General features: G+C 40.6%; 1 protein-coding gene across 1 annotated transcript in view; it reads right to left on the bottom strand.

The window, feature by feature from the left end:
* Positions 1 to 2,123, bottom strand: part of LOC122795116 (dapper homolog 2-like) — a 172,991-nt gene extending 170,868 nt beyond the window's left edge. Inside the window, exon 1 of the mRNA XM_044063661.1 lies at positions 1,589 to 2,123. Coding sequence (XP_043919596.1) covers positions 1,589 to 1,894 — 306 coding nt within the window. The 5' untranslated portion in view covers positions 1,895 to 2,123. The remainder of the gene's footprint in view (positions 1 to 1,588) is intronic.
* Between the last annotated feature and the right edge of the window lie 11,324 nt (positions 2,124 to 13,447).

Below are 13,447 nucleotides of genomic sequence, written 5' to 3'. Positions count from 1 at the left end.
GTCTTGCTCAAGGTCACAAGCTGTGCAAAGGCTAGGATAAGACTTGGTACCAAGTTCACTTGCCGAATCCATTAACAGCTGTTATCTCCACCTCCTGTGCCACAACAGCCATTTCATGTCATATTTTACAATATATTTAAAACATGCAGCAGTGAAGTTATATGTGCCAGCTCTGCACAGCCTACACACCTGGTACCAGTCATTAAGTGAATTATGGACTCTATTCCCTCACTCGCTAAGTGTCTTCAAGTTGTAGTCAGAGCTTGGGGGAGGGGTACCATCGATTTGTGTCCTGTATCCAACAAAAACTTTGATCTTTCTCAAGCTGCACTATGCTTTTTTCTGAGGTTAGAAGGTTTAACAGCCTGTCTACTCTGGGTTAATCATCAGCTACATTTCTTACCCCCATGAATAAGGAAAACATCTTTTTAACCTTCCTCAGATTACTAAATCAACACTTCCTTCACTAAATCATTACTAGAGAAACAAAGTGGGCTCCTTGTTTTAGCAGGCAGCCTACACATCACTGAATGACACAAAAATAACCAAATAAAATAAGCATGCAGTTAAAGATGCCATAAGTCTTTGTAAATGACTTGCCTAAAATGTTAACACCTTACAAGTTTTGTGCATGGCTATAACTACGTCTACCGATTTCAGACCAATGCACACTTTAGCTAATGCCATCAACTATTAATGTTTCTCTACCCATTGGATTAAATTATGTCACACTTTAGTAAAAAATAACTGAAATGTCACACACCCCTGTCAATGTGCATTTTTTTACTGTCCCCCAAAGTAGATCTGCACATACATGAAACATGCACATAGCATCTACTCAGTCATAGGATTACCATTTACATACTTAGGCTAACGGATGTCTTAACTAAGTAAAATTACTCAGGACAACAGTGCAATAACTTTTCCCCATTTGGGTAGAAATCTGTGTTTTGTCAGTTCTAACTAGTTGCTTTCACTGCAAGTCATATTACCTGTAAAATGAAATATAGAAAAATACTGCTTTTGATACAGCTAAATGTATATAAATATATACATCACACACACTGTATGAAGCATATCAGTACATGAGTACATGCATCTAAGCTGGGATTTTTTTTTTTGTAACAATAGAAATAATGACCTAAAAAGAAAAAAACTGAAAACCCAGACTCAAACTCCCTTAAAGCATCCATTTCATACAGCCTAGCGCAGGTCTGGGAGAGCCTTTCATTTCTCCTGCTGCCCATGCAGTAGACTATGTTGCCTGCTTAACAGCCACTGGCATGGTAAGCAGTCGATGTAGTGGAAATATGCTTTGCTGCAACAAGTTAAACTTTTCCCACCCACATTCAAACATCATTATCCCACAAGACGTGCTATCTGATAGAATCAACGCATCAGGTAATTTCCTGGCATCTAAAAACACAGTAAGCTAAAGCTTCTATTTTTGCTTGCATATGTTGCTTATATGCATATAACATGTTTTCAGCATGTTTATCTTGCCCCCTCAGAAACACTCATTTTCTTATTTACAATAAATAAATAAAAGACACACAGAAAAAGAAACCCACAGAGTTTATTCTCTTACCAGCTGTTCTTTTAGCACTGCTAATGTTGCTGCCAGATGTCCTTGCCTCATTGAAGAGTCTTCAGTTTTATTCAGTAGAGTTTGTGGGGATACAGGCTCCACATGCAGACTTAGTGCTTCAAAAACCATTTGTTCATGTTTCTTCTGGAGTGCTTTCAGCTCATGCAACCCAGCAAGGGTGGCTTGAATTCTCTCCCCTATTCTAGCACGGTCCATGATGACTGTGGTACTCACCATCGCTGTTCCACTGTAGCCAGAGGAAGAACCCACTACTTTCCTAGTTGGCAACATCTCAGCAGTATACATGACACTCACCACATTCTGAGGCAAGAAAACCTTCAGAGAACCTCCAGTGCCAAGATAAGCCACAGACTCCTATGTGCCAAACTAACAAATAAAAATAGAGCAACTAGCCGGCAACAAAAAGCCTCACTTAACAACAATTCCAGCTCCCACAATAGTCAGCTCTGATCTGAGGCTACACTAACCATCTACCTGTGTAGCTGGATAAAGGTTCCTCCCCCTCCCCCAGGCTGAGTTCCTCCCCTTTCCTGGATCCTCCCTTTCTTCCAAAATTCCAAGTCAAGCAATTTGTAAAAGGAAATCCACACCCAGAGGTCATTTATTTTACAGTCACTACCTACAGAATAACAAAACAGCCAACATTTGGCAATAAACAAAGCTGCTGCTTAACCTGTCTGCCTGCTTCATGGTACACACACACAAACACACAGCAAAGGATGTGGATTGAAATGCAGCCATGTCTGCCATTTAAAAATAAATGAAGCAGTAGAGGTTAAAGAAAACATTAAAATGTTCAGTGAAATGTATCTCCTGTTTTACAAAGTCTGGTCATAAATACATTCAGCTTAAGAAAAACTATAAACCTTAATGCATCCTGTAATAACTTAATCTCAAAAATGACCTGGCAAAGAGTTCCACTCCTCAGCTACTGACTTTTTCAGTTTTTTGGAAGCCTGCCAGAGAGTCTGATGAGTGCAGTAAAACAGACGTGAACCTGTACAGCTTTCATCCTCTCCTTTGAGGCTCAGATAAACTATTGCAGATGAACATGTAAAAAATAATGAAATTCTTAAACAGAGAGTAATTATGGGAATTTTGAAACAGAGAGCCTTTATGGTCCTCCTATTTTAGGTGTTTATAAAAGACACCATGCCCACGGTTTGGGAAGGAGGACTAGGAAAACAGTGGTAGTGGGTTTATAAGCCTTTTATTTGTTTAGATACATACACGCGCACGCATACATGCATGCATATGAATATGCATGAAGTCTGAAACACACTGTTCAGTGCTTAAGGATTTTTCTCAGCAGGATATTCTAGAGTTCATTTCCGACTTCTGGTCTCTGTAGTGACTGTGCATAGTGTGTAGCACTGGTATGCTTTCCCTTTATCTGTATGGGCTATTTCCTTTTTGTACTTCAGTTTCTTCACACCATTCAAAGTCCTCCCCCCTCACAAAAAAGGTTTAAAGTCAGTGGTGGGGCCCTCCGTATGGGGGGGGGGGGTACTGCTACAGCTGTTCTTTGTGCTTCCGGTTCATGTCCAGTGAAAACGTTGTGGTTGAGTAGTTTAAGGAAGAGGTCTGATATGGGATGTTTCATACTGACCAGACAACTGGTGATTGTGGCCTTGGTAAATGCTTTATTGTCTGTTCAAAGGATGAGCATAAGAAAGTATGGACTGGATCATAGCTCTCAACCTTCCATCTCCAAAATGAGGAACACTCACCTTCATAATGTGTAACAAATGGGAAAAATGTGGAACACATACTAATGGCTTACCAACACTTCAACTAGGAAGGTCATAGGATGGTTAAAATATGCTGATTTTATTTATAAAGAAGATCCTTTAATGAATTAATATGATTAATTTCTATTTACCATGGATTTCACTTAAAAAATTCCTAACACTGAATGGGTGACAGACTCTTTCAATGTGGAACTTTGATGAACTTCGAGCAACATTAACTTTTTAAAACCCCAAATGAGGTACACGAGAGGTGTGGACTGGATACTTTGTATCGAAATGTTTGGAGGTGACAAAGGGGAGACATTAGAGCTGAACTGATATGCAAAAATTTTAGACATATCCTCAGGTTTGTATGGGTAATACCATTGGAGATGGGCTTGGTGCAGTCATGAGTATTATTTCTGGGGTTCTTTACATAATTAAAGAAAGTGTTGTGCTCATCCTTTGCTGATGTAGCAAGTTACAGTTTGTGTGGGATTTAATCTTGTTCCTGAATTGTTAGCACATTTGAGACAGATTACAATACACTGTTTTTGTTCTATTCTAAAGAGCTATGAGCTTTTCTATTTTTCTGTAGCGTTTTTAATAGCTGAGTCCCACCAGAGGTGTTTGTGTCTAAACTTGGCATTGCATTTGTATTAAATAAGAACAGGAGCCTCCGGGCAAGATTTGAAAGAAGTATAAACTTTGGGTCTATGCAGCAGTATATGCAGATTTTCATACAATCATAGGAAGCTACTAGGCTATTGGCCCTCATAAGTCTAGCCAAGAGTTTAGCCCATATTTAGACAAGTCAGCACCCAGAGCCCCTGTCCAGCAGGGAAACAGGTGGAATCCCAGGAGTGTATTTTCTGTTTCCCATCCAGTTATCCAGGTTGTGCTTGAAAAAGGATAATGAGGTACTCTGCTTCACATGGAGAGGGAGTCTATTCCACAGATGGGGGAGTCTCTGAGACACAAATCTGTCCTGCCAACAAGTCCTATTGATGTCACAGACCAGGTTGAAGTTGTACATGCAGATTACCCAAGTGGAGCTTGACTTGCAGATATGCAGCAGTCCCAGCAAGGTGGGGTCTGAGATTACTTTCTATCCAGACAGAGGTGACCTCTGAGGAGTCTGTATGAAATTGAGTAGAGGGACAGGGCTTTTAGCCTATATGTGTAGGGTAGATGTTTGAGCCCTTGGACTCCCTCTCTGGTCACCAGCTGCTGCATGTGCTTTGCAAGGTACATGCTGAAAGGGGAGTTGTACTCAATAAACGGCCTTATAAGGGAAGAATACAGGGATGTTATAACCCCCTTGTCCCTGGATGAGATACCCTTACTTATGAAGTGGGTCATGTAGAAAACTTTCTGTACAATGGAAGCAACATGGTGGTCAAAAGTCAGGTTGCTATCAACCTGGGTGCCCAAATCTCTCACGACTGATTACGTGCTTAGGACATTATTAATGTGATAATATGTGGCAATGTCACTCTCCCTACAGGGGATGATAATGCATTTTTTGGCATTCAGCTTGTGGCCATGTTTCTGGCACCAGTCATTTGTTTGGGTGAGACCCTCTTGGAGGACGACAGCATCACTTGGGGAATTGATGACAGCACCCAACTTGCAGTCATCTGCAAACTTGGTCAGCCACAGTCCACTGGTTTTTGCCTGCACCTCAGAGAAGGATATCCAGAATAGCAGAGGCCCCAAGACTGATCCCTGGGGTATGCCCCTTGTTACAGTCTACTGCTTGAGGTAGCTTCCCCTATTTTGATTAGGTGGGTTTTATCAGTGAGCCAATTTACTACCCATCTGATAACATATACATTGATGCCTAGTTGACAGAGTTTATCTATTATGTCAGAGTGGAGAATAGTGTCAAAGGCTTTGGCCAGGTCAAAGAAGGCAGTGTGCACCATCTTCCCTTCATCCATGGCTTTGGTGACTTGTCTCAAAGAAGTCGACCAGACTTTAACAGACATGACCTCCCCTTGACAAAACCAAAATGTGTGGGGTCGAGTGTTTGGAGGTTGCCAATGTCCCTGTTAATGAAGTCCATGATAATCCATTCCTTGGTCTTGCAGATCAGGCTAGTTAGGCTGATGGGTCTATAATTTCTCAGATAAGTGGATGCTCCACCTTTGTGTAAAGGGATGACAGTGGCTGTCCTCCACTCAGCTGGGACAAAGCTGGTACTCAGGCTTTGGTTGAATAGGGTGCCTAATGGTGCTGCAAGTTCACACCTGAGTTCATGTAGGATGCAGCCTGGGATGTTATTGGGTCCCAGAGAGGCTGTATTTTTTGCCTTTGAGAGGGCAGTGATGATCTGTTCCCTAGAGATAAGGGGAGGGGGCCGATAATGTGGATGTCCTGATTTACTGATAGAGAGGACAGCGGGGTGAAGTTTTTGCTGAATCTGTCAGCCAGTAGGTTGGCTTTATCTACAGCATCTGTGTATGTTTTGTCCTTGATCACCAGTTCTGAACAGATGTAGGTGCTTCCTTTGCGATTGCGGACATATTTGAAGAAGGCCTTATGATTGTCTCTAGTAGATGTGACCAATTTGGACTTGAAGTTGGCTTTAGAGGATTTCACTAGTGCTATTATTTGCTTGTTGAGGCTAAGGAGAGATTGCTTCCAATTGGGCACCTGCTCCTTCTTGGTCCTGGACAGTAATTTTTTCCTTTTGTTATAGAGTTTATTTATTGCAGATGTCCACCAGACAGGTTTACTCTTCCTTGCAGAGGATGATTTTGTCCTGTCAGGTATTCTTGATTCCATGCAGCTATATAAATGCTCGTATATTACTTTGGTGTAGATTTGGACATTGGTGCCAGTTCCAACAGTGGGGGAGGGGGCTGCAAAGTTATTTATATCATCCCGCAGGAGGTTGTAATCAGTTTTGGAGAAGTTTTTTTATTTGACCCTTGCTAGAAAGGGGTCAGGGGTGATGCTAACTTCGAAAGTGACTGCTTTATGGTCAGATCTTACCAGGCAGGATGATACTGTAGGGTGCTGCAGTGGTTACTCATGTTGGTTAATACCAAGTCCAAGATATTATCACCTCTTGTGAGGGTATCGACTAGCTGTTCCAAGGTATTTGCAACATTGAGAAATATCTGGGTATTTACATTCTGGCATGAGTAGTTTTTCCAGTCTATGGTTGGGTAGTTAAAGCCACCCAGGATCAGGGTTAAGGGTTGAATCTTGATAGATTCAAAGAAGTCCAGATAGGTGGAGTGGGCATCTTGAGTCAAATTTGGGGGCCTACAGCTAGCTATGATTTGAATAGGGGTCTTGTCAATGCTTAAGTGCACTTGGAGTGTCTTCTGTGCATCACGTTTGACCAGCCTGGAGGTATGTGTGTATTTAATATATATTAAAACTCCATCTCCTTTGGCTTTGCTGCCTACGGTTTGGGGTCTGAATGTATGATAGGATGAGTAACCAGGTAAGGCTGGGGTGCTCACCGCAGCTTTGAACCAGGTTTCTGTGACTGCAAAAATGTCAGCATCTTCCAGGTTAAGAATGTTTATAATGAGTGCAGTTTCATGTTTAGACTCACAGTGTTTAGCAGCATGACCTTTAATTTGCATTTTGTTGAAATTATTATGTTGGTTTTATTGACCTCAGGACTTTTCCTAAAAAAGGCTCTATGGGGAGGCAAGGGCCTTTTCTAGAAACCTGAAACACAAGTGAGACAGATGCAGGCCATCTCTAGAAAAGCATTGTGGTCTGTCGATCATATCTTCCCAGGCTGTCAGGTACTGGATTCCCCGTGGAATGACGCCAGAAACTAAGCCAATTGTTAAAGTCAGTCATTTTCTGTTTGTATTGAGGCATCATTCTAGGTAACGGTAGAATGCTGCTTAAGGCTAGGGACTTTTCCAGAGTTAGGAAGTCCTTCAGGGAGGGCAATTCTTTTATTTAGGCTCCTAACTCTGAGCAGCACTACACTGATATTTTCCACATTCTAATTTGTATTTACTAGGTTAATAGTCTAAATACACTGGCATTGTCTGAAAAAGAAAACTATGGGGGAAGAGAATGTCTTATCCAGTATGCAAAAGCCCTGTGGAGGTAGGTGCAGGTCAGGTCATTCTAGTTAGATAGGCAGGACTGTCTTTCATCCTCCACTAGACTTTCACACATTGGGCCCCCTTTGAATGACAACAATAATGAAGCAGATTATTTCGTTTTTTTGGGAGGGGGGCTTTTTTCACCTCTGCATCATCCTACAGCTCTCTTCCCAGTGCTCCACATCCATCACCAGGTCTGCCAGGCTCTTCTACCCCCCCCCCCAACTTCTACCAGAGGTCAGCACTGATCTAAAGGCATCCTGGGTTGGGAGCCTGGCAATCCACGGGGGAGGGGGGCTGCTGTTTGACCTACCCTGTTATTTTATACCCTCCCTCTCTCATGGTTCCCATGGTAAAGTCCAAGTGGGGATGTGCACTGTTTTGCCCTGCTTTCACAATGAAGACAGGGTGAAATGCTGCAGAGGCAGGGAAAAACACCCTGCCTCCACAGCAGTCCAGCCATATCCCCATCCTATCCCTGCTTTGGTCCACACCTCCTAAAAGCAATATCCCCAGCTTCCACCAAGGATCATTGCAGGAGATACCCACAGAACCTCTCTCCCAACAGGCATGGTAATGCCCATCCCTCCCTGCTGCTCCATCAGTTGCCTGATTTGTTAATCAACTGCAGGTTGGCTGGGATGTGGTTAGGGCTTTATTCCTCTATGTCACCGGGGTGGCCACAACTGGGCCAATTATTAAAGTCAGTCATCTTTGCTTATATTGTGGCATCCTTCTCAGTGATGATAGGATATTACCCGTCTAGTTTCTTTTCAGCCTTTGAGACATACTTAAGGAATCCAGCATGTTCTTCTTCATGTATACTAAGGGGGCATCATAAGTTACTCACACCAACATGATCATGGCATATTCATACTGAGCTGAAGGGCTCTGAGTGCCCTAGTGATATGGCAGATTCTAGCACTTGGAAGGCAGCCGACACTTAGCCAGTCTTTGATGAGCATTGGAAGAAGGTAGAATTTTAGTTGTCTGCACTGACAGGCATCTAGCTTGTTGATAGAATAACAGGTTTTGCATTAGCATTTTCTGAAGGATACGAAGTCTGAAACTCCTTTCATTATCTATTGACTATAATTCACAACAGTTTACCAGAAATCCATATATTTCACAAGGAACTGACAAAAATACCTCTCCAAAAGCCAAACATAATCGGAGAAAGGCTCAAAAAGCGACAATTTTATAATGTTATTTTATTTTACCTATTTGTTAGCCAGGTAAACCCACTGGCCAGGAGTACTTTCTGATTAAGTGACTTGCTCAAAGTCAAACAGTAGGCAAATATAGATGAAAGGATTCAAATGATGTACTTCTGAGTACAGCATGTAGTTTTTTAACAGTTCAGAGCATTAAATGTCAGACAACTGTAATTTACTTAAAACAAGTCAGCAGTGTTGCAGGGATGTGTATTGTCTGAACAATACAAACTATGAAACTCTTAATACTGTAATCCGCAGTGACTTTCCAGAAAAGAAGCATTAATATGAGACAAAAATAGAGAGGTTCTGCAAAATCAGAGCTATATGAGAATTAGACTAATTCATTTAAAAAGAAAACAGAACAACATATTTTGCATCGACAGTCATTTTCTGAATAGTGAGAACCATGAAACATTAATGACTACCATCATTGGCTGACTGTAATCATCAGTGACTTATCTGATAATGAAGAAGTTAATGAAGGTCGGGCAGATATAGTCTATATTATTTTATTGAATGGCTATTCAGCAAATAGTCATTCGTCGAACTCCTATTTAGCAAAGCCGCTCTTCATCGAACAGTGAATTTTAACTAGGGCAAACCTGCGGTTGGCCACCGTCTAGAATTTGCCTTTTTCTCTACTGTAGTGGAATCTCAGAGGGTTGGTAAAATAAATTAGGGGGGTATGGGGGGCATTGCCCCCACCATGGCAAGTTTCAAATTTTATTTTATTTTTTTATTTGCGGTCGCTTGGATTGGCCAAATGCTTGTTGGTTTGTCATTTGGTGAAGAGTGGGTTTGCTAAATAGGTGTTCGACTAATGGCTATTCACTGAATAGCCCTTCGATGAAATAACATAGACCCATATATATATATATATATATATATATATATATATATATATATATATATATATATATATATATATATATATATATATATATATATATATATATATGTATATATAGATGGATTCCATACATTTGGTCAAATTACACTTAGTCGAAAATGATTCCAGGCATTGCACTTCACTGAAAGCTCACCTGACTGAAAGCTCACTTGGTTGAAGTTCATTTGGTCAAAAATGAAATATAGCCCCTGCCCCCCTGCAGTGCAACCCTGGAGTGAGAATATTAAATAAGGGAGTGTGTGGGGGCACAGCCCCCCACATTGGGAGGTGTGGGGGGTATAGCCCCCCCACATTATGCCAATAGTTTTTACTAAAGATATATATATATATGTATATATATATATATATATATATATATATATATATATATATATATATATATATATCAATGCATTTCTAATGGATATACCTTCTTATAATAGTGAATACATTAAAATTATGTGGGGGCTACACCCCCCCTTATTTAATATTCTCACTCCAGGGTTGCACTGCAGTGTGACAGGGGCTATATTCCATTTTCGACCAAATGAACTTCAACCAAGTGAGCTTTCAGTGAAGTGCAATACCTGGTATCATTTTCGACTAAGTGTAATTCGACTAAATGTATGGAATCCATATAGGTATATATTTATATGTATATAAAAGGGCATAACAATGAGGTAAAATCAAAGAAGTTTATTTTCTGAACAATAAGAGTTCTGAAACTTTAATGCCTGGCATTATAAAAGAATAAAAGGTAATTGTTTGACTGACTGACCTTAGGTGGTGAGGAACTCCAAGGGTAAAGGAACCCCATGTGTTCAGAGTTTTCATAAATAGCTAAAGGACTTTGCAAACCATACATGCACATGCACACATATGCACATACACATTTGCCTAAACACACACACACACACACACACACACACACACACACACACACACACACACACACACACACACACACACACACACACACACACACACACACACACACCAATGGACAACCGTTCTTACCAGAGATCTCAATGAGAATCTCACTGTACCTCTGACATAGTGCTAAGAGCTTTCTTCAAATGCAATGGCTTGAGCTAAAACACAGAGCTTTTTTCAGTAGAAAGGGTTGGTTCTATGGAACTTCATATGACAATGTCCATCCAGCTGCCTGTCCAAAAATGCTGTGCGTAAAGCTGCAGGAAGTTTCTCTCATTCCTATTGGCTCTACATTTGAATCAGTAAGAGAGAGAGAGATGGAGAGATAGAACAGTTTAGCTGTAACCATGATTGATGTGGGTAAGACAGATTTTTTTTAATGTTTATAACCCCTCCCAACCATCGGGCCCTAGGCAGTTGCCTAGGTCACCTTGTGCTGGCTGTGGCCATGCAAGTGAATTCATTCTATGGTAATAGTAAATGGTCCTCAGAAAGCATTTAACAATTTACACACTGCCCCAGGTGCCTAATGCTAGATATCTGTTATGAAATGGGGCAGAGACAGACTGAGGATCCGTGGTTGATCTGGAAATGCCAGGTGGCATACATTATATGATGTCTTGCAATTCAATAATCTTTAGTCTTTGTAGAAAGCAGAAGGAGGAAGATACAGAAAGGGGATGTGAAGTAATGAAAACAGGGCAAAACCAGAACTGCACAGCATAATACAGCACAATAAAGTAGCTGTATAACTTATGGGGGTCGAGGTGCACTTACTCCTTTTTTTATTTGCTTATCAGCTTAGAGTTAAAGAGAGCATCAGATAAGTGAACTGTAACAGCAGTTAGGTATGTTTGCTACATCTCTGTAACCCTGTATGATATAGCAAAACAGTAGCTAAATACTGAACAGCAGGCAAAGGTGTTGCTGTATACCAAACCAAGATATGTCCAAGCAGACATTGTAGGCTCAACTGTCTGCGAGACTTCATGTAGTAGTTAATACAATAAGTAGACTGTTACAAGGTTCTAAGAGGTGGGAAATACAATAGGCAAAATCTTAAAAAATAAAATAATGCAGACTAAGCAGGCATGCTACGACACAATAATCAAGGCATTTACAGGAGACTTGGATGCCACAGTAATAAATACAGTGCAGAATAATATAACTAATGCAGCAAGGTGTATGATACTATAACAATGATGATACAATACAGCAAAGCATTAAACAATCAGCTAGAGTTTAGAAATACACAGCAAGAAATGACAATTAGTAATGGTAAATCAAGCATTGGTGCAGATTAAAGGTTACACAAACTATTACCATATACAACTATATACAATAAGGCACAGGCAAGCATTAAGGTATATTACTCCAAAGGGGGTGGGAGGAATAGGGCTGTTACCAAGACAAGTAAGTTTTCCTGTCGTATGCACTTCAGTACTGTATATCCTGCAATCCTGCTGTGCTCAGTTCAGCACTTCTCATATGTTGGGAAATTATTTAAAAGTCAAATCCATTAACAGATTTCAAGGTAAGTTTGACATGTTGTAACTCACCACAACAGAAATGTGGCATCTCCAAATACAAATTTAAAGCACACGACAACAGCACACAGGAAAATAAGGGTTAACACTTCCTTTTGAGCAATAGCAATTCAGGCCAGAGACAACAGTAGCCCTTTTTCTCACTAGAGGGCAGTCAGCAAGACCAGTTTCAGACACAAACTTACCAAAGCACAAAACAGGATTTTGAAATCACTGGTAGCAATCTCTAATGTATTTTATATATTCAGGAAATCAATTCCAAGAAAATTAGCTACGGTGCGATGCTTAGCTCTACAGGTAAGTCTCTTGGAATGTATATTGAGAACATGTAACAGATGGAAGTTATTATCAGACAGAGACCCAATCATAATTCTTTTCAATACATGGAAAGTTTTATCTAGCCCCATGTTTTTACAAGTTTAAAAAAGTGAGGAGGAGTTAAAGTCTCAAGCAGCTTTAAAAGCTGTAACATACCTCGTGCCATAACTCAGGCAGCATCCAGAAGCAAAGTGCACTTGAATCAACCAACAGCTTTATAATAAGAACAGCAATAGCCTCCATGCTCATTTTGGGAGTTATAAAGGTTATCAAAGGTAAAGGACAAATAGGTCAGGAAGGTCATCTTTGTTTATTAAGAACTCCAGTACCATGCTTGAGTGTAAAATAGTTACACATTTAGGTAACTCTGAAAATGTGGGGGTTACATAAAAAAACACACAGGCATGCAGGTTCATAGGTAAGTACTAGGCTAGTTGCCCCTGTGGGACATTTTAAGCCTAGCTCATTTCCCTTTTTGTGCTCAAATTAACCTACCCCATTTGCTTAGCGATTGGCTTTACTCATCCCATGCTGAATAATTATACATCACCCCTAATGAGAATAACTGTGATCATACCATAGATAATTTGAGGGGACCCAGGCATAGAATAAAGCATTTAGGAGCTGCCTCTGTCTACTGGTAGTATTGGGCATAGTCCTGGGATAAATTTTCTATTTCCCATTCATAAACCCAAGTTGTGCTTGAATATAGACAGGGATGAACTTTGTTTTATATAGATGGGGAGTCTGTTCCGGAGGAGCAGTATCGTGTCCCTCCAAACCAATCTGTTGATGTTGTAGAGGAGGTTTAGATCCCTAGCCCTAGCCTAAGTATTTCTGATATCATTTAATTTTTTGATGTGCAGTTAATCCATGCCAGACATGGGTCATCTCTTAGAAGTCTGTAGGATATTGAATATAGTAACAGGGCTCTGAGTCAGTCCATGTTGGACATATAGCTTAGGTCTCATATCCTTTTAATAAGGTATCTATGTGGGTGTTCCAGTTGTTGCATATGTTTCATTTGTTGCATATGCCTGGACAGATACATCCCAAGGGGGGCACTATGTCCAATGACTAGCCTAATGAGGACTGAGTAAAGGGAGGACAATCCCA

The sequence above is a fragment of the Protopterus annectens genome, chromosome 1.part0 (genome assembly GCF_019279795.1).
Source record: "Protopterus annectens isolate FY-2018-M chromosome 1.part0, PAN1.0, whole genome shotgun sequence".
NCBI classification, from domain to species: domain Eukaryota; kingdom Metazoa; phylum Chordata; order Ceratodontiformes; family Protopteridae; genus Protopterus; species Protopterus annectens.
Note: the sequence above shows the minus strand (reverse complement) of the source record. Positions and strands in the feature narration are given on the sequence as shown.